At 38.0% G+C, this 21,326-nt stretch overlaps 1 protein-coding gene across 1 annotated transcript; it reads right to left on the bottom strand.

The window, feature by feature from the left end:
• Nucleotides 1-1,024: 1,024 nt before the first annotated feature.
• On the bottom strand, nt 1,025-13,866 carry LOC121138630 (vomeronasal type-2 receptor 116-like). Its single transcript, XM_040741294.1, has 6 exons — nt 13,661-13,866; nt 7,569-7,860; nt 6,420-7,220; nt 5,124-5,351; nt 3,884-4,007; nt 1,025-1,953 (listed from the first exon to the last, which is right to left on the bottom strand). The coding sequence occupies exons 1-6, from the start codon at nt 13,864-13,866 to the stop codon at nt 1,025-1,027; spliced, it is 2,580 nt and encodes an 859-aa protein (XP_040597228.1).
• Nucleotides 13,867-21,326: the final 7,460 nt, after the last annotated feature.

Raw genomic sequence — 21,326 nt, 5'->3', positions numbered from 1 at the left:
AGTGAACAGCATCTGTTTTCTCAAGTAATCTGCTAGCAGGATGTTCTGCCCAAGTACACTGGGCCAAGTAACCACAGGTAAGCCCTCTAATACAATGAACCAAAGTATATTCTCTTTCTGTTCAATTATTCTATTGATATTTTTACATTGGTAAGAAATCAAATACATTGTGCTTCAATAGCATGTCAGTAATTGGAAGAAAATATGAAAAACACTCTATTACAATAAGTCCTTGAGAAAATGAAATTTGACAAATATGAATAATCAAAGCTACACCACCCATCACTTATGCAAATTTAAAATTTAATAATGTTGGTGAGACATATTGCAGTCTTAAGTGGGCTCTAACAATATTGGTAGCTTCTGAGAATCAGTTTTCAGGAGTAGGCACAGACTAAGTTACAAGAAGTAGCAGTATATCCTATCTCTGGTGAAGGAGCATTTGGTGGTAATGTAAGAATGGATAAATCTCGCTGGGTGGTGGTGGTGCACGCCTTTAATCCCAGCACTTGGGAGGCAGAGGCAGGCAGATCTCTGTGAGTTCTAGGCCAGGCTGGACAGATAGCCTCCAAAACAATACAGAGAAACCCTGTCTTGTAAACCCCCACCAAAAAAGGATAAATCTCAGTGAACTTTAATGAATATAGGAGCATTTTGACAATCTTCTAGGATCCATGTATTGTCCCTGAAATGGATAGCATGTAATATTGAAGCAAAGATGTCAGATCTTTAAAGTAGTATTCTAACATATTCCATAATTTCAAATAAGCTACCATGTTTGACTTATTTCACCTTAATGTACTTATTATACAAATGTCCTCTATAACAAGCCAGAATATTTGTCAAATTAATCTTTCTAATTTAGATAAATATGCAAAAAGTGTTCAAAGATGAGAATGTAATGATGGATTCATTAATAAAAGAAACCAATAATTATCCAACATTACACTGCTTCACTATCTCTGTCAACTGGATTGCTCCTAAATTAACATGAAGTCTTATATATAATTAAGAAAACCATGGACTAAACTGTATAATCGACTTTTCCTCTAGAATGTGCTTTGTTCCTGACTTGATGAAGTATATTCCTATGTGATCTGAACAAAATAATATAGCACTTGGGGACAAAGATGCATCCTAGGAGGCCTGCACTAGAAACCAAGATAGAGAAGACTTCCATGGCAACCACAAGTTTCCCCTTGGTACTGTGGTAGACAGGAAGGAAGGTGACCCACACACTGAAGAAAATCAACATGCTGAAGGACATGAACTTGGCTTCATTGAATGTGTCGGGCAGGTTCCTGGACAGGTAAGCCATAGTGTAGCTCCCAAGTGCCATGAAACAGTGGTAACCCAGCACAGAATGGAAGGCAATAGTGGAGCCCTTGTTGCATATAATAAGCATGTGTCCATGATTTGAGTAAGCATCTGAGTCAACAAAGGGAGGAGAGGTGCTCAGCCAAATTCCACAGAGCACAAGTTGGATGAGGGTGCAGATGGGAATGATGAAGTTAGGAGCCCTTGATATCATTATCCACCTTATCAGTCTCCCTGGAACTGTGATCCTGAAAGCCAGAACCACAGTAATACTTTTGGCCAAGACTGTGGAAAGAGCCACTGTGAACAGAACTGCAAATGTGCTCTGCTGCAGGATACAGGTGGCTGTGTTGGGGTGGCCAATGTAGAGCAAAGGACAGAGGAAACAGAATGTCAGAGTGATGAGTAGGATGTAAGTGAGAGCCTGATTGTTTGCCTTGACGATGGGAGTGTGGTGGTACTTCACAAAGACACCAAGAACACCAGCTGTGAGAGCAGAGAAGCTCAGGGCCAAGGAGGTCAGTGCCATCCCCAAAGGGTCTTCATAGGCCAGAAAGGTCACTGTTTTCTGGAGGCAGTGATTCTGCTCAGTGTTTGCATAATGACTTTCTGGACACCTCACACAATGATCCATATCTGCTCAGGAATTGAAATATTGTGAGTCTCTGTTCAGGTTACCCCTTTATCCCAAACCACTTCCCAGCACCAGCCCTCTGGAATTTTCCCACATATCTTTTGTTGTTTCAGGCTCAAGTAAATCAGTGCTCAATACTGAAAACTCCCAAATGCTCTGAAATTAATCATTCTAGGTTTATTATTGTACATATAATAAGCAAGTCTATTCTTTTTATTAGCATACTTAAATATATTTTCATCTGAATAACGACTAGTTTTTATTTATATACGCATAAAGTACTGATTTAAATTACATAAATCTAATTGGTCATAGTATCAACTCAATCTGAATTCCCATATGTGACTTTGTTCTGAGAGTTCAGTACAGGGAGTATGTGTTTTATTTGTTTTCAATGAATGTCCTCAGTCATAAGATATAAATTTATCTATTCACATAGTGTTTAATGAATGAATTCTTCAGGGTGCTAATTCTCTGATACTGCTTTTAGAATGACAGTTATTAGATTTTTCAAACTTGAAAAGTTCACTTTTGTGAAACTGTTTATTCCTTTCTAGGGAGAAATGATCAATTTAATAGATAGATATAAGTCTGCAATTTTAGTCTTATTCGTTCTTGAAATAATTGAGTGATGCTTAATCACTTTTAATTTTTGAGCTCCTTTTTTAATTAAAAAGATAAAAATATCATTGTATTTACAATATTTTCCTTCCATTAAAATATTCAATACTTCTGCAAAGTGGATTTTTCAATTTATTGAAAATTCACATTTAAAGATCTATTGAATTCATCATGATGCTAGTGCCTACTCTCTTTTACTCCATTATCAGCATTTTATTTGTTATTTCTTTCAGGTCTGCCATCATGTTACTCTCTCACTCTCAAGGTATTGTGTCTCCTCTACAGCCTGTGTGATTATTTCTATTGATTCTATCAGAGCATGAATGGCTCATAAGCACAAACTTATATCTTCGATAATAAAAGCAATGGGTATATAAGTCATGATAAATATTTTTAGAAATTGAAAATTATATTTTTAAAGATAGTTACACGTTATTCTATAAGTTTTGAAGTATGAGATTCACTGTTTTGAAATTTTTAGAATTTTTGTTTTAGTTTCTTCTTTGTTACTATATATATTTTGAAGTGCCTCCTTAAACTGCAACAATGCATTGGTTGATACTGTTGCTTCTAGTTTCCTCCAAGGAATATATTTAACATTTGCAACAAATTAATATGACTCCAATATAACAAAGTACAAGCACAGTAAGTCTTTGATAGCATGTATAGTATGGCTCAATATGCACATTTTTAATTTACGCAAATCAAACTCACCAAAACATTGAAATTCCTCCTCTCCTTAAGAGGAAATATTAACACATCTGAGTGATTAGGAAAGACATTATTTTACTCAAAATATTTCAATTGTTATATGAAGAATCTATTAGAAATTAATGTTAAGATTCAGGAATCCTCTTTGATTTTCTCTCCATATTAAACATTGTGTCTAAGCATGCTCATTCTAATCACTCTTTTCAAGAGTCTCATGCCTACGTCCTATCCCTTGGATATGCTTTCAGATAATATTGTTGTGGAATATTAAATGAAGATCGGTTATATTTGTTTATGATTTGGAAAATATGTTTCATGATGTAAAGAGATTAATGGCCAATAAACAGGAAGAAGAATGCATGGGCAGGAGCAATAGGTGGAAACAGTAAGTAGATGAGAGATATTGGGAATGAGAATCAAGAATCAAAAGAAGGACGAAAGGAGGACATCAGTGGTCAGGCACCAAGTAATACAGCACGTCATGGAGTATGAATTTTAAAAAGGTATATAGAACAGAGACAGATGAAAACCAAGAGGCATAAGGAAGACATTTCCAAACAGGTGGAGACCCAGTTGTCACCCAGTGAGCATGACACTTACCTGTCTCATTGGAAATCTCATTGTGTGGACACTGAGTACAGTGATAGCAACAAGGAGGCTGCCCCTCCTGGGCAGATTTTCTGAATCCAGGAAAACAGCTCTCACTGCACACAGAGCGAGGAAGCTGAGAATTAAATACATGGTGAAAATCTTCAGGAGTGGACAGTTTAAAACAACAAAAGTGGTATTTTCCATTACTGAACAATAGGATGCAAATAATATATATATATATATATATATATATATATATATATATATAACTTGCATCCCTGTTTTGATGCATAGCATCTATTTCAATATATTATATGGTATGAAGTTCACTGTATTTAATCAAATGATCATAAGACAACAAAATATGAACAAGTGTGTATATATTAGAGGTAGGGAAAAATAAGAAAAATTTAGGTTACTGAGAACATATCTAAAGGGGCAACTCTAATGCCATGGCGGTCCTATTGTGTACTTCCTGACAGCTTCAGGAAGCAGCTTTGTTTCCCAATGGTGATGTGTAATCTATATGTTTCAGCTTGACTGATTCAGAATTACCAAATAAGCTAGTCATGCTCACTTTTGTGAAAGATGGTTACATTAATGTACTTAAAGTGAGAAGACATAAATTATAATAGGTAGCACCTTTTTATTGGCAATTGTTGTTTACTGAATGAAAACTAAAAAGGGATGTGGAGAGCAGTGCTCACCAATATCTACTACCTGTCTGAACAAACAACATGATTCAATTCCTCAGACTCTTGCCTACATGTCGGCCTGAATCATTATGTACTGCTAATGCCAAGTGTGACCAACAAAAGACTATGTTCTTATGTTATATTGGCCTGGATTTTGGTTTGTTTTGTTTTGTTTTGGTTGGGTCCAGTTCTTGCTTTTGTCATGTAATTAACTCCATGCTCTTATGCACTTCCTGTTGCCTTAAACCACAATGACTATAAACTTACATTTCTTAATCTGGGAGTCAAATTAATGCTCTTGTCAGGTGGTTTCAGCACATGGATGAAATGTGAATGAATTGATACTGTATTTATAACTGGAAGTAAGAGCCCATAGGAAAAAAGGATTTAAAAATAAACAATCCCATTAATCAGAATAAGGAAACAAATAATTCCTCAGAAGACAGAAGTTTTATGTATACAGATGGGCACTGAGTAAGGAATCAAAAACCATTACATCCACAAATTAATGTTTATTGATTGAGATCAAAGCCATTAGATAAGAACCAACCCACCTCTGCAAATCCTGTAGGCCACTGTATCATATGGTCAGACAAAAATATTTCTTGGCCCTCTGGAGCATTTGGAGAAAATGTTCCAATTTTCATCTTTTGTCTGAGGCCAACTGGAAAATTCCAGTGGTTGAAAATATCATATTCTGTATCTAATTTCCTTTGTGGGTCCAGAACCACAGTGTTTCCAGCAGCATTTTTGAAATTCATATTCTTGAGAAAGTGGTTAAGCTAAAAGAAATGCAGAATCTGGTGATGCTCATTCATAAAATAACTACATCTGTTCAACGATATTCTTGCCCTCATTTTTTATACTAACCAGAACCTGGAAGCAAACTAGGTGCCCCTCAACCAAAGATGGATAGAGAAACAGTGGTTCATTTTCACAATGGAATCTTAAAATTTGCAGGCAAATGGATGACACTAGGAGAAACAATGCTTAGTGAGGTAACCCTGTCACAAAAATACATTACTATGGGAGAGGAGGACATGGGGGAGGAGGAAGTTTGAGTTAGGGCATGAATAGAGGAGAGCAGGATTAGAGATACCATAATAGAAGGAGTCATTGTAGGTTTGAGGATAGATCTGGCACTATTGAGATTTCCAGTGATCTACAAAGATGACACCAACTGGCAAACTAAGCAATAGTGGAGAGACTACCTTAAATGCCCTACCCAATAATGAGATTGATGACTGCCTAAAATGTCATCCTAGCACCTTCATCCAGTGGCTGATGGTAGCAGAGGCAGACATCCACAGCTAAATACTGAACTGATCTCCTGGAACCCAGTCACAGAGAATGTGATAAGCAAAAGGGCCAGGACCAGGCTGGAGAAACTGACAGAAACAGATTATCTCAACAAGGGGGGACTAGGGACCCCAGACTAATGACTGAGAGGCCAGAATGGGACTGAGCCAAACCCCCTGAACGTGGGTGTCAGTGAGGAGGCCTTGGCAATCTATGTGGCCTTGTGTAGTAGATCAGTACTGATCCCTGGTGTATAAATGGATTTTGGGAGCCCATTCCACATGAAAGGATGCTATCTCAGCCTTGATACATGGGTGAGAGCCTAGGCCCTGCACTGGATTATATGACACACTTTGGATATCCTCCATGGAGAGCCTCACCTTCCCAGGGGAGTTCAGGCTGTGGGGTACAGGGATGTGAGGGTTGTTGTTGGGCAGGGGAGGGAGAGTGAGCTAGGATTGACATGTAAAGCAAACTTGTTTCTAATTTAAATAAAATAAAACATTACTTTTTCACCCTGCTATTTTTAAAATATAAAAAGTGAAAATTACTTCCCATCGGTTAATGTTCATCTCCCCATTTTCTTGGGGATAATTTTGCACTTGCTTGATGTTCATCTCATGGAGACTGTGAGCCACAGCATATACAGAATTGAATACATTGTAACTCTCTTCACTCATGTCCAATTCCCAGTAGTTTCTAGGCAACATTTCCAAGGAAACATTGGGTGGACAGTTACCAAGCATTTTACAATCAGGGCCTGAAAAGGAGCAATTGAAGTGTCGTTTCCAAAGAGAGGCAAGATAATAATCATCTGGGTATTTGGAAGGGTTGTATGTCTGGATAAACTTCCTAAAATCAGAAAACTCTGCATATTGATGTGTAAAAATGAGACTCCCATGTAATGAATCCAACATGAAAACATTAGCAGTAAAATTCAGATCCCATTGTGACTTCATGACCCAGACTTTCCAATTCATTAAATAGTATCCTATACATAAGATTATGCCACTTAAATATTCATTGTCACCATAAATGACAACCACATTTGCAGTAGTTATCATGATCTGGAGAATAGCTTTGGCATTATTGAAAAATGAAGCCACATTGTCTGGAATCATTCTGACAAATGCTACACACACATGGTTCCTGTCCATCTCTCCTCTCAGATCTGAGAGAATCTCAGCCCCATTGTTGTCATCCATGAGAACCAGTCCTACCCATGTCCAGTTGAAATGCAGCATCAAAAGGACAATGCCATGTGGCAGAGATGTGTCCTTGGGTGCTGTCTGGTAGAGAGAAGAGAATTGGTGTCTGTCACTCAGGATAGTGACATATGGCCCAAAATAAACCTGAAGGAAATTTCAAATAGAAACAAGAATGAAAACATTGAAATAGAACACAATCCTAAACCCAAGGCAGCACTTTGGTTTCAAAGAGAATAACTTCTGCTCATTGTGCTTTAAACTCCTATGATGATTTGAAAACATTTAGAGATAATACCTCACAAGACACAGCATATTCTACCCACCCAATGTAGTTTCAAACTATTCCTGTTCTCTATCTCCAGCCAAAAATCTGAGGCTTTATAACCAAATGTCTGATTTATTCTCTTCAATTGATAATGACAAATTCTCACTTCTGTACATTTTACTAAACCTGAAATGTCTGCAGTGTAACACAGGTTTCTTGTTTGTCACCTGTGGAAAATTGTAGATATTCAGCAGTCTCCCAATATGTGCAGATGTTGGCCATGATGCTCCTGTAAGTAGAGCAGCAACATTATTCTGCCTTCTACATGTGTAATTTGGAATCATTATACCCATTCCTGTGAGGCAAAGAAAAGGTGCCTCCAGAGTATCCCATCGATTGCTGTTGACATTGTAGAGGTCAAATCCTAGAGATGTGTTTGGTAAAAGGTGAGTGTTTCTGTTGATTTCCTCAATGGCAAATATGAAGGACAAAGAATACTGGTAGGCAATGTTCCTGAAACTGCAGAGAATGATCATCAATATTGATGAATGATACTCATATAACAGTATGATGCAATGGCTCTTATACCTTCTATGTTATGTATTTACAAACAATAATTTTTTTCATCATGGTAATGGTTACAATCTGAATGTCAGGGTATATAGTATGTGGAGATTTTCAATTACATAAAGGCCTTGAGGGAGTTAAAATTCCTGGACAGGAGAGTTGACTTGAATGTATATAACCCTGGAATCTCCTGGTAAGTAGAAGCACATACAAAACCCCAGATTCTTTGATTATTAAGTGAAATAAGCAGAAGATGGAAACTTGCATCCTGAAAGTTTTGCCTGTGTTGTACTATATCACCCCAAAGCCTCCACACATCATTCCTTCTGTCTGTACACAGATGGAGAGACTGAAGCATTTGAGTTTTTCTAATTAAGGATTAATGATGCTTATGTTGTTGTCTCCGTTAGTTGCATATAGCAAACCTAAAGCAACATTAAGTTCTGCACCTGGGAGGGGTTTAAATATCTCCCTCTCAAGCAAAGCTCTTTGAACAGTCTTTCATCTCCCCCATGTCCTTCTCCATTCTGAGAACCATACAAGGAAGAGAACAATGATTGAGTAATCTTCCAGTGGATTAACAGCCTACAGTCATGACTTGAGATTTGGGGGGTTTTGTGTGCTCAATACTGTATTTTCTCTCATCTGCTTTCCTCATTCTCCATGCATTCACTATGTTCCTACCTCCTTAGGAGAATGTATTACATAACAATCTTGAATGACCTGATGGTGGATATGAATACTTTACCCTCCAGGTGAGTTCAACTTTAGCAGAAAAGAAAACCTAGTTTATTGCACACACATGGTTTATACCATCATCATCTTAAGTAAATGAGAAAATTTTCCCCAAAGGATGTCATAAGGGCCACAGTAAATTCTGTCTACATGGGTGATGTTAATTAGCACTCCAGGGTTCTCACTTCTTTTTTTTTTTTTTCTGAGACAGGGTTTCTCTGTATTGTTTTGGATACTGTACTGGAACTCACTCTATGGATCAGGGTGGCCTCAAATTCACAGACATCTGCCTGCCTCTGCGTCTGGAGTGCCACTAAAGCCTGGCTTCAGGTTTCTCTCTCTTAAATTGTTGCTAATGTACCCAATCAGATTCCTTACTGGTAACCCACATACAACACAAGGGTATATTTTTGGAATTAGCCACATTAATCCCATGGCCTTTAAAACCAGATTCATGAAGTAAATAAAACTTAGAATGATGATCTTGGATACTATTTACTACATATTTGAATGGTTATGTTTAGGCACTGAATTCAATTTACCATACAAATAGGAATTTCTTCTACTCCCAAAGTATAATTTTAAATCTCTGTACCCTCTTCCATTAGCTGAACAGGAACTCCTTTGTCATAAGGACCAGGTAGAGAAGAAGACTCAGTAACCACCACAGGACTATCCATATCTGTTCAACTTAACTGCTGATCTAATTGGATGACTTGGAATATAGGCCCAGTAAGTATGATCAGTCCCTATGTTCTACATAGATAACACCTATAACATAGCAAGGTACAAGGTTGTAACATTCTAAGGTTTCTGAGACACTCAAGTAAGTGCCTCTCGTTCCTCACACAAATGCTATGCTGGCCATAGCTGGGTGGATTGGCTGTCTGCTCCAAACGCCTTCCCTATCTTATCTTCTGAGAGGCATCTCAGCAGCATAAACATCCAAGAGATTCCTCTTTCTCATGACAGATTTGTAATGGGAAGCCTTCTTGTCAGCCTGGTTCCAGAGCCACATCAGTCCCAAATGAACACAGAGGAGGCTATATTAATTACAAAGCTGTTGGCCTTGCTTGTTTCTTACTGTCTAGCTCTGACTTAAGTATTTATCCCATAATTGTTAATCTAAGTATTTCTCTTACCAGAGCAAAGTTTCTGGGCTTCTTATCCCTATGGCAGTTACATCTTGACTCCCTGTGTTTCTCCTTCCCAGAGTCCTCCTCAACTCCTAGTCACTCCTATCTTGCTTTCCTATTGGCCAATAGTGCTTTATTGACATACACATAGGCCTTCCCCTATCACAGATTTTTATCAGTTTTGATGGTGTCCATAACCTTTTATCTCCTGTGGAAACATTAGCATAACCTTGTCCCCATCTTAACACTTTCCATACTTTAAACAAGCTGACGTAATTGAACAGTTTTTTCCATAACGAAGTGTTTTCAACCAACTCATGTCACTGTTTTATTAGTGTTTCAAAGTTTAAAGTTGGTTGACCATTATGTAGTTTATCCTTAGTGGTCCTCATATCCCACTTCTGTTTGACAAGCATCTCCTTTAGACTATGAATGCATCTTTAATAAGGCTTTCATATCTCTATTTGCCCTTCAGACCATCTATATTTAACTAATTTTCATTCTGTTTTTCCTGAGATAAGGTACCAATGTCCAGTTTTGAGTAGAGACTTATTGTATAGGCCAGTTAGGATTTTAAGAGTTTTGAGACATTGCAGATACATTAGTTTCAGTGTCTGGAAAAACTGAAATCTCAATGTCATTTTTTTTGGAATTTTAGCTATGGCATTTGTTCATTAGCAAACATCTGTCAAAATATTTTCTTTCTGGTATTCCTCAATCCCCTTTCCTACATATTGGAGCTGCTTTCCCTTTTAATTATGGGAGTATTAATTGAGCAAATATAATCAACAGCTTCTATTTCATAGTCCTTTCACTATAGTCAAGTCATCTATAAAGGCATTAAAGACAATTTTAGAGCACTCTTAAGAACAATCTCATTTTCCATACCTATCCCAGTTCCCTCTTCCTCTAGTCCCCCCACTCCCCCCAGTATCTCCTCACCCCACACCCCATTCACTCCTCAGAGAGTGGTAACTTTAGGGAGCTTTATGGAATAATTTTTAAAAAAAAACTTAAAAACAGGGTCGTTTAGATAGAGCACAAGTAACTTGTTAATGTAACTTGCTAATTATTAACAGTGTGGAAAAATTTACTTATATTTATTTAGTAGATAAGTACATTTTATATAATCTATCTGTAATTGGTTATTTTTTTGAGCTTTTTTCTAAGCAAACATATTATCTAATAACCTTACAATCTATTTTTATTTCAGGTGTTATATTTTTATAGAATTTTCAAGAAGCAACTTAAAGAGCAGAGCCATATTCTGAGTAATGATAAACAGATAAGATAATACCAAATAATACAGCTCAAAATCAGTAATTTTGTTGTCTGGTTCATTTACTTTGAAAATAAAATACTCATTTAAATATCAGTTTGACAATGAAAAGAGTATGATGTCCTCTATTATTCATTGAGTGACTAATATATCTGGAAATTCTTGTAGTTGCATTATTAAAATGACACTTGGACTTGTATAAACTCTATCTTCAAAAAATATGAAAAATGATGGTGGTACATAAGTAGAGAAATTGACTGTTTGTAACCTCTCACAGGGAATATTACCGTTCATTTACAAAATGAATTTAAAATATACCTGATGAGAAAATTAGCGATGCTTCTAATATGTATAAACCAGGATTAATCTGAAAGGGCATATTTTTCATATATACTATATTGCAAAAATAATATATTAATATTGATGTGTTCTGGGCCACTAAGGAAAATGGATTGAGAAAAAAACCAAAAGAGAATAAAAGTCCCCAACTAAGTGAGGAGGGTTATGTGAGGTTACCTGATCAGAATCCTAGACCCATGAGTATCTGCAACAGCAGTGGCAGCTACTGGCTTAGCCCACAGTCATAGGATTTGCTCTGGCCATGGAATTCTGGAGCACAGATATGACAATTAATTCTACCTATCCAAAGGCAGTTATTGTCTTCTCAAGGCCCCATATTTTACTTTGTATGAAAATTTGCTGTGCTATAACTATGTATAAAGAGTTACTGTGCCAAATAATCTCTGTAACTCTAGGAAGACTACTAAGACTTGCAATCTCAGGGCTTCTATCCCTCCCTTCATCTCAAGGCCTCTTTTTTCTGATAACCTTCAGTATGCTAAGTAATCTCTGTAACCATGGCAATGATGCAGACTGTGACATACAAACTAAGGCCTTCCCCCTTCCCTCTTTTTTCCTTAAAAATGCCTTGTTTTTATAGGTCTAAGCATAAAATCCCCTGACAGAGGTGAACCTAGCTAGCTGGATTTCTGGAATTAAATGGACCTTCATGTACTTGAATTCAATGTTTTTAAGCTCCTTGAAGACTTGGGGTCCTCCCTGAGTGGGCACAACAAATACATTTATAATAAAATATATGTGTTTATATATAAATGTATATAGGAGTATAGACATATGATGTTTAGTTATCTTTTAAATTGTGATCTAACAAATATAAAACAACTTAGAGATTAAGAAAAAACATTGTAATGAATATACTCCTGGCCACACATTTCATGTCCTTTTTTATGATTATAGAAAGAACATGTATAAAAGGGTAAAAGACAAAATAAATTCATGTTCTACATATAGACACATAGGCACCTTCCTGTAAATGAATTTCTGTCACCATACTTGCTGTGTCTATTACAGACTATGTATCATATCATACATAATCTATCAACTTTTCCTCTCTGATCATTTCCTGTGCTGAGCACTTGTCACCTCACCCCTGTTTCAACACAAAGACAATCATATCACAAGGACCTAATGTCATCTTCACTTCTACTTGTCTGTGTGCTGACCCTCTACTTGAACGTTGCCTCTGCATTTCCATTTTCCAGTCTTGTGTTAAAATTGAGTATAAACAATTTTTCTCAGTCTCAGGTCTCATGGATCTTACACCTACAGAAAATTTTGCCTCTAATGATAGAGATCTTGCATCCTTCACAAGAAAGTCTATGTAGGCATTTCTGGATAGTTGAGTATAAGACATTTTACTAACTTAAGTGCCTTAAGCACCACTGTTCTCTACTATAAAATGCATGAAACTAGGATACTAAACTGAAAGTTCACAATCAACATCTATGTGAGCTCCAGATAATATCCATACCATTTTATTTTTCAAGACAATTTTCTCTGTGGCGTAGGAGGATGTCCAGTAACTAGCTCTTTTAGACTAGGCTTGTCTCCAACTCACAGAGATCCACCTGCCTCTGCCTCCCAAGTGCTGGGATTAAAGGAGTGTGCCACCAATGCCTAGCATATCTATTCCAGTTTTAATAACTAGAAAGACATAAATGAAGTGGAGCAAATGGTGCAAAATTGACAGAATCTAAAAGGTTTTTAATCAAAATTTTACCTGAAAATTGCAAATCATTTTGAAGCATTTTAAGTATATGATGTCCCAACTCCAAAGTCTCACATTCTGATTTGCTACTCAACAGCAGATAGCACTGGCATTCCCTATCACCCCATGATCATCACATAGGTACACTGTAGTCTCTGTGATCACTGGCAACATTTCTTCTGAATGGTGAACAACTACACATTGAAAATGGCCCAAATCAACAAGTCAAATTGCAAGATATTCCATCTGCAAAGAAAACCATGTAAATTCCCCAGACCAGGACAGCTGAAGGTACTGCAAAGGAAAGCAGAAATTGAGAATATCAAATGTTTAAAATAACATGGATTAAAAACATTGTATTTTCTTTGAGAGGAGAGAAAAAAGAACAGGAAGACATACCTGAGAAAAATGTTTGTGTGTACTCGAGCAGGCATGCCAGTGTGGGAAATAAAAATTAAATTTATGACAATCCAAACTTGCTTGAGTTCAATGAAATTTGAATAATGAAAAGTAATAAAATTTGAAACCTCTTACCTTTTATGAGTTTGTCTTATGAAACTTGTAAAAGTAAGTGCCCTGTCACGATAAGAATTATAAAATGGAACAAGTGTGGCAATCACTACATTTCCATCACTATATACATGAGTTTGTTCTTTTGAATAACATTGAGAAGAATTAAAGGTATAAAAAGGAACAATATTCTGCAGGAACCAGAAAAGAAAAATCCAAGAGAACATCATAAAAAGAACTATCTACCACAGTTGAAGTATCGGGCATATAGATCCCGGTGTGTTCAGCTGATACATATAGAGTTGATTTGTTTGTGAATACAAGGGGTTGTAATATTGTTGGTGACTGAAGTCATCATTCTAATGACTATTCCTTTGACAAGCCTCATCTATACTCCATGTATAATTTTTGAAAATTTTTCTCCCTGAGACTTCACATATGAAACCCTGCATTCAAGATCTAAACAAGCTTCAAAAGACATTTGGGATCTTCTTGAACCACAGGCACTGTGATTTCATCTAAGAGAATAGACAGGAAGACCCCAGGGATGACTCATTTTAAATTGACTTGCTTAGAGCTCTCTACTGCAAAAATTAAACAAGACATTGAATTAGGATGATGCAAGGACCTTACAAGGTAGGATGCCAAGGGAGATGAATGGAAAAACACCCTGAAATTGTTCCAACAAGAATGTCAGAGTGAAAATCCGTGGGAAACCCTGTTCATTAAAATTGATTATCACCTATGCCAATATAGCTTGGCAATGACCTCAAGGAGTCTGAAAACAATTTTGTGTAAATCTTGCTTGTCTGCACAGCAATATTTTTTTCATGTCACCCTGTAATCCAAAATATTTTCTTTCTACGTCCTAGGAAACTGGTAGGATAAATTGATGAATTCCAAATGATGAGAGGAGGGTTCCTGTTTGCTTTTTAAACTCTGACCTACTGGGCTATTGTTTGTACTTTTCAATCTTAAATACTCCATTCACTATAAAATCGTGATCCCTCCTATATCCAGATATTGAGATTTGAGGCATTATTTATGCTTTTATAAATATAATGTATTGAAAGCTCCCCTTCCATTTCCTCAAATAAAATAAACAAGCATTTGTATACTCTGCTCATCGTGTTTGAAATGTTCATTCAGAATATTATAAATCAAGGTATTCTGAAGAGTACAAAGTGCCATGATTGTAAATTGAACCTTTGAACAATTTCACATGAGCACAAATAGCGACATCTCAGCCATACTTACACATTGGTTTAATTTTAGTCACAAAGTTGAATATATAAGGTAGTTTCTGACCTAATGACTGCCATGCAAGACAAATATACACCTACTTTGTACAAATGAAAAACTTTTGAATACAACATTTCTACTTTATGACTCTCACTGGGGACTGGAATTCCTTTGTCTTGATAAAGGTTATAAGTGATTCAATGCTTCTTTTTTTTATGTTTCTCTTAACCATCTTCTCCTCCCCATCTGGGGACAGCAGCCCCTCACTCACCAAATCTTGGGCAACCCACTTGCCAAATCTCTCCACTCAGCTTCCTGTCATAGTAATTGAATCACAGCTCAAAAAGAAGACCCCAACTCCTCTTCAGAGACAAGCCTGAAAATGGCACCAGGAAGAGCTCTGTATGTCTTGTGACTGACAGGTTTCCTGGAGGCATTGATTGTCTAGTGAGGCCTGAGTGACAAGAGAACCTACCATAGGGTTACAGTGTCCTTAAAGACACAGCACAATGATTACTGACCTTGCCTTTCACCCTAGAAAAAGATGTTTTCTAGATCAGCAGAGATCTGCATTTAAATAGCACATGCCCCTGGCTCCAACAGCAGACCCTGCTACCATCCTGTACTCTCTTCCAGGACAAAATGTGCCTCCCTAGCTTGCACAGCCCACTATGCAATGTGGGTGGAGTGATTATTGCCTGTCCCACAGTGGAAGGGTGCCCAGAATATTAACAACTAAAGAGAGATTTCAGGGCCCTAAAGACAATGTGTTTTCTGTAGTTCACTCTGAGGTCAGATGAACTGAAGGTACTTTATTCCTGGTGGTCACACAGAATACAGACAACCAGGGAAGAAAAGCAGGACCCTAATCTCAAACAAACAAGAACATAGGTCTTTCTCCAATCACAAGCTAGATGATGGCTACATTGCTTTAGGAGCATGAAATGCAGAGCAAACTCTTGGCAAATGAATAATAATAAAGTGTTAGCTTTCATTTCTATTTGTAAATGACTCTTATTTTATGTGCATTGGTGCTTTGCTGGCATATAGGTCTATATGCAGGTGTCTGATCCCCCGGAATTGGAGTCACAGACAGTTGTAAACTGCCATGTGGGTGCTGGGACTTCAACCCAGGTTCTCTGGAAGTGAAGCCAGTGCTCTTATCAAGTGAGCCATCTCACCCGCCTCTAAATTGTAGTCTTCATGGGAATTTGGAAACTTAGAGAGTAATGGAGCCAGGCGGTGGTGGCACACGCCTTTAATCCCAGCACTCGGGAGGCAGAGGCAGGCAGATCTCTGTGAGCTTGAGGCCAGGCTGGACCGACAGCCTCCAAAATAATACAGATAAACCCTGTCTCATAAAAACCAAAAAAAGAGAGAGAGAGAGAGAGAGAGAGAGAAATGGAAACAGGGAGAATGTGTTTATGAGCATTAGTGTTAGCCAGAACATCTTTCTCAGTGAGGAGGTGGAACAAAAAATAACAGCTACATTATTCTAGGTTCTCTACATGAACAGGACTGGTAGAAAGAGTCTTGCCATGTGTGTAGACAGTGGATTTATCAGAATGGAGAATGTCTCACAAGATGTGGTCCACATAGTTCAACAAGGGCTGCCTGCTATTGCAAATTTAAATGATTCAGTATTTGTTTAGTTCATCAGGCTGGATGTCTCACTGGTCTTCATTATACACCAAAATCCTAAAGAAGTCTCCTCGAATGCTAGTAATAGTAGCTAGAGGGAGAGCAAGCAGGCAAAGAGAGATTTCTTCAACATGTTCATGTATGTCTGCTGCTTCCAGAAAGTGTGATCCAGATTAAAGTGGATCTCATTCCTTCTTTGATTGCTTTTGCTGTTTTCAAGACAGGGTTTGTCTGTGTAGCCCTGTAACTCATTTTGTAATCCAGGCTGGCATCAAATTTAGAAAATCCAACTGCATCAGTTGGGGTGCTGGGGTAAAGGTATGCACTGCCATGTATCAGCTGAAGGTGACTCATTAATTTACATTATCCATATTAAAAGTAGTTCTTTAATTTCAAAACCTTTAAGAAAAATCATTCACAGGTGGGACAACTGCTTGGGTTTTAGTTAATTCCAAAGGGAGTCAATTGAGTTACCAAAACAGTCATTAATACTGGCAAGACAGAAGAAAGGAGAAAGAGGCCTTGCATTCAGGAAGCAAGGAGAGCATGGAAGTTATCAAAAGCAATGGTTTTCCTAAATAAAGGAAGCATGAGGTTTTTACTTAGTGAGTCTGGACACGTTCACAGGGGCTTTGCCTATTCCTAAAATAGGCTCAGTTACCAAATCCTCATCTGAACATGATCACAATGTAGAAGCAAAGACATTTACGAATATTCTTACCTCACAGTAATGCAGGGATATTTATAAATTATAAAATGTTGTAAAAATACCTCTGGCATATTCTTCTTGAACCCCACTATCTTAGCTGAAAATAAAGTGATACCATGAAAGTAGTTTCCTTTGCATTTTATGCTACCTGTCAAACTTTATGTTTGATTTAAAAGGTGATTTTACCAATGCACAGTTCTTACAGATGCAAACGATAGAGAACACAAATACAGAGAATATCAAGGAAAAGTCATGTAATATCACTGTATACTCTGTTCTTAGATTCATGATAACAATGATCTCTAGTAAGCTCAAAACAATGCTGCTTTTGCCTCTGATCAGACAGGCTCAGTGGAAGGTCATAGCTGCTTCCCTGCAAGACAATTATGAATTCATTTTACCTGTCCCTGGTTGTTCCTGTGCTCTGTCACATCCCAGTAGAGAATTCCATTCTTTCCCTTTTCTAACTTTTTAAAAATTTAGTTGTTTGGATGTTTTGCCTGCACGTGTCTGTACACAGCACTTAGAGATTCCAGAAGAAGGCTGGAGACACCTGGGACTGGAGTTACAGCAAATGGTTAACTAACATGTGTTCTGGAAATGGAACCTTGGTTCTTCATGATAACATCAAGTGCTCTGAATTGCTGAGCCATCTCTCTAGTGCATCTTTTTATTTAAAATTTACTTCCATAAACTGATAATTAGAATGTGTTATACCAATTGACACTTTTATCTCTTCACTCCATTCCTTCCCAAATTTCTTCCAACTGCTTCCTTATTATGCATAGGTGAATAAGTATACTGAAATATATGAATACAACCAGCTGCAATCATTTGTGCTGGTTTTGCATATAGGGATAATTGCCTTACATTGTTTTATTGCATAAACAATTAGGCAGCTCATGCCTGCCTGATGCTTATTCTCTCAAATGGAGGAGAATTCTCATTTTGAATCACCATCAGGGGCCTGACCCTGAAATGACTGCCTTGGACAGGAAGCAAAATCAAGAATAGAAAACTTGCCAGGAGGTGGTAGCATAAGTATTTGATCCCAGCACTTGAGAGGCAGAGACAGGTGGATCTCTGTATATTTGATTCCAGACAGCTCTACAGAGTTAGTTCTGGTACATCCAGGACTGTTACACAGAGAAATCCTGTCTCAAACAAACAGAAATAAAGGAAAACTTATGCTGAAAATACCTTCAGCAGTGAAAAGCACTGAAAATTCTTTCAGAGCATACAGCTTCTATTCCTAGTATATACAGAAGCTCACTACTGTCTGTAACTCATATATCAGGAATTCTTACACAATCTGTGGCCTCCCTGATCATGCTAAGAACAGGAGACTTAAACTATAAAAATTATTTTGAAGCAATGTGAGGTAGGGGCAGGAAGATCAATCTGAGTTTTAAAGCTTGTGCTACATAGTCTGCAGACAAACAGACAGACAGACACACACACACATGCACACACACACACACAAACACACACAAATTGGAATAGAACAAAACAATTACAAGAATACAAGCATTGAAGAACTGAGACAATACAATACTTAATAAATTCAATTCAAGTCTGTGCTACTGACTGTTATAAAACCATTTTCAAAAGTAAATATAGCTAATCATGTGACCACATGCCATTAATCACAGCCACTGGAAAAAATACAGACATTTGACCAGTGGGCCACAGTCTTACCATGGTACCTGGAAACCATCAAGTCATAAAGTAGGACATGCATTGCATCAATCTAATATCAAATGGATGTGATATTTCAGAGACTGGGCCTGCTGGTTTGTAGTGTCACAGGCCTTGAATTCAGCACTAGGTAGGCAGAGACATCAGGTCTCTATGAGTTCAAGTCCAGCTAGGTCACAAAATCTACACAGAAAAGACCTGTCACCAAAAACCTGAGAGCGGGTAGGGAGAGAGTGAGAGGGAGACAGAGAGACAGAGAAACAGAGAAGCTACAGACAGGTCCTGAAGGCAAAAACAAGCTACATAAACAAGTTATCCATACCGCTGCCATTTCTATTCCTGTTACAATGCCTTCCACTGCCACCGTAAACCTATAGCCTCATGGGGCCTTACATATGATTGGTTGGCTGAGGAAGAGAACAATAGGGAAGGGTTTACTGAGGGTTCTGTACATCATACAGGCACCACCCAAAAGTGGACAGCTGTAGCATTTCAACCCCACTCTGGTACAAGCCTGAAAGTTACTGGTGTGTATGATATTTTGTTTGAGTTCTGACAAATAAAGCTTGCCTGGAGACCAGAGTGTAGAGCTACCCACTACTTAATCATGGAGGCCAGGGGATGGTGGCACATGCCTTTAATTTCATCAGGAAGCAGGAATATCAGAAGTTCAAGACCACCATTTGCTACAAAAGATTACTCCAGTCTAATAGAGAAACAAAGTCACATGATGGTGGCTCAAAACTTTAGTCTCAGGGTAGGGGAGGTAAAGAGAGTAATATAATAAGTCATAAGTCATGTAGATATTTCCACTACCTATTCAGTCTGATGATTCATAGAGACTGGTTCTCCCCCATTCAGTCCGAGATTTCATAGAGATCAGAAGTCTATGGGTGCTGGGTGCCCTGCTTCTCAGATCTTCCAGCTTTCACTCTAAATATCTGACTCTGGCTTTTTATTGATTAAGATTAATTAGGATCACACTTCATACTGGTGAAGGTAAAACTTCACAGTTGGCAGAAGTCAGGCAGTACATAGGGTCATACAGTTTTTTTTGTTGAAGGGGAAAAGACCAAATGCACAACTACTCACTGATTGATCACTTGTAGTAAGTGGATGGACTGGATGGTCAGTGACTTGGAAACAACATGATTTATTATGGGTGAGAAAGACATCTGGGGAAGAGGTATGTACATAGATCTCTCCAAATGGTCAGAGGATAGGAAGATACTTGTGTCCCATGTACATGTTCACCCAAAGGTGACTTCAGCTGAGGAGAAATTCAATAATCAAATACATATTCTGCCTTTGTGTGGATGGTCAGCCTCTTTTCTGTGCCATTCATGTCATTTCCCAGTGAGCCCATGAACAAAGTGGCCATGGTGCCAGAGATGTGGTCTCTGCATAGACTCAACAACCTGGACTTACCTTCACCATGCATAAAGTGGCTACTGTTGCTGCTGACTGCCAGATCAGCCAACAGTAGAGACCAACACTAAGCCCCAGATATGGCCCCATTCCCTGGGCTGAGTAGCCAGCAACCTATTTGCAGGTGACTAAACTGGACCACTTCCTCCATGGACAGGACAACTCTCCCCTACAGGTAATGCTGCTGCCAAGCCTACCATCAGTGGCAGGCAGTGTTGGCACATGACTTAATGCCAGTATTTGGGAATCAGAGACAGGATGATCTCTGTGAATTTGAGACCAGCCTGGTCTACAAGAGTTCCAGGACTGGATTCAAAGATACACAGAGAAATCCTGCCTTGAAAAACTAAGAGAAATAAACAATCAAACGATTGAATATATAATTAAATAAAAACCTACCATCAGTGGATTTACTGAAGGACTTATCCACCAACATGTTTTCCCACAGAGTATCGCTTCTGACCAGGGAACTCACTTCACAGGAATTAGGGTCCAGGAATCAAATGGTAGAAACAGGGATATATCCACTCACTAAAACCCCTAGATGTCAACAAGGAAAGATTTCCTTCCTGTTTCTGCAACTCTACATTCTTCTGTTCTAGAAATTTTGGTTACACAAGGGAGCAGTGATCCCACCAGTAGCCACAACAAACATTCTCACAGAAGTGGAAACTCAGACTTCCACTTCAGCTTCAATTACCCTTAAACCAACAGACTAAAATAGGAGTAATACCATTAGGAGAGGTGATATATTCAGAATACTATGGAAATTGCATTGCCTCTGAAAAATAAATTGTATCTGAAATCCAGGAAATCCTTTAGGGTATCTCTTGGTGCTACTGTACCCTGTGATTAAAGCTAATGAGAAACTACAACAATCCATTCCAGGAATAATGACAAAGGACAGGGACCCACCAGGAAAGACAGTGTTGGTGTCTTTTCCAGGAAATGACCCAAGACCTGCTGAAGTGC

The sequence above is a fragment of the Mesocricetus auratus genome, unplaced genomic scaffold, assembly GCF_017639785.1.
Source record: "Mesocricetus auratus isolate SY011 unplaced genomic scaffold, BCM_Maur_2.0 contig_10562_pilon_obj, whole genome shotgun sequence".
NCBI lineage: Eukaryota > Metazoa > Chordata > Mammalia > Rodentia > Cricetidae > Mesocricetus > Mesocricetus auratus.
The sequence above is the reverse complement of the archived record's forward strand: the minus strand, read 5'-3'. Positions and strand labels throughout refer to the sequence as shown.

What these genes read in the sequence shown, in the direction of transcription:
- LOC121138630 (XM_040741294.1), bottom strand. Translation starts at nt 13,866, where the DNA reads ATGATGTTCTCTTGGATTTTTCTTTTCTGGTTCCTGCAGAATATTGTT. An exon ending in ATAAGACAAACTCATAAAAG is followed by an intron (nt 7,861 to 13,660) that starts GTAAGAGGTTTC and finishes CATTCTCTGCAG; the next exon opens with TTTCAGGAACATTGCCTACC. An exon ending in TGAACATTAACCGATGGGAA is followed by an intron (nt 5,352 to 6,419) that starts GTAATTTTCACT and finishes CATTTCTTTTAG; the next exon opens with CTTAACCACTTTCTCAAGAA.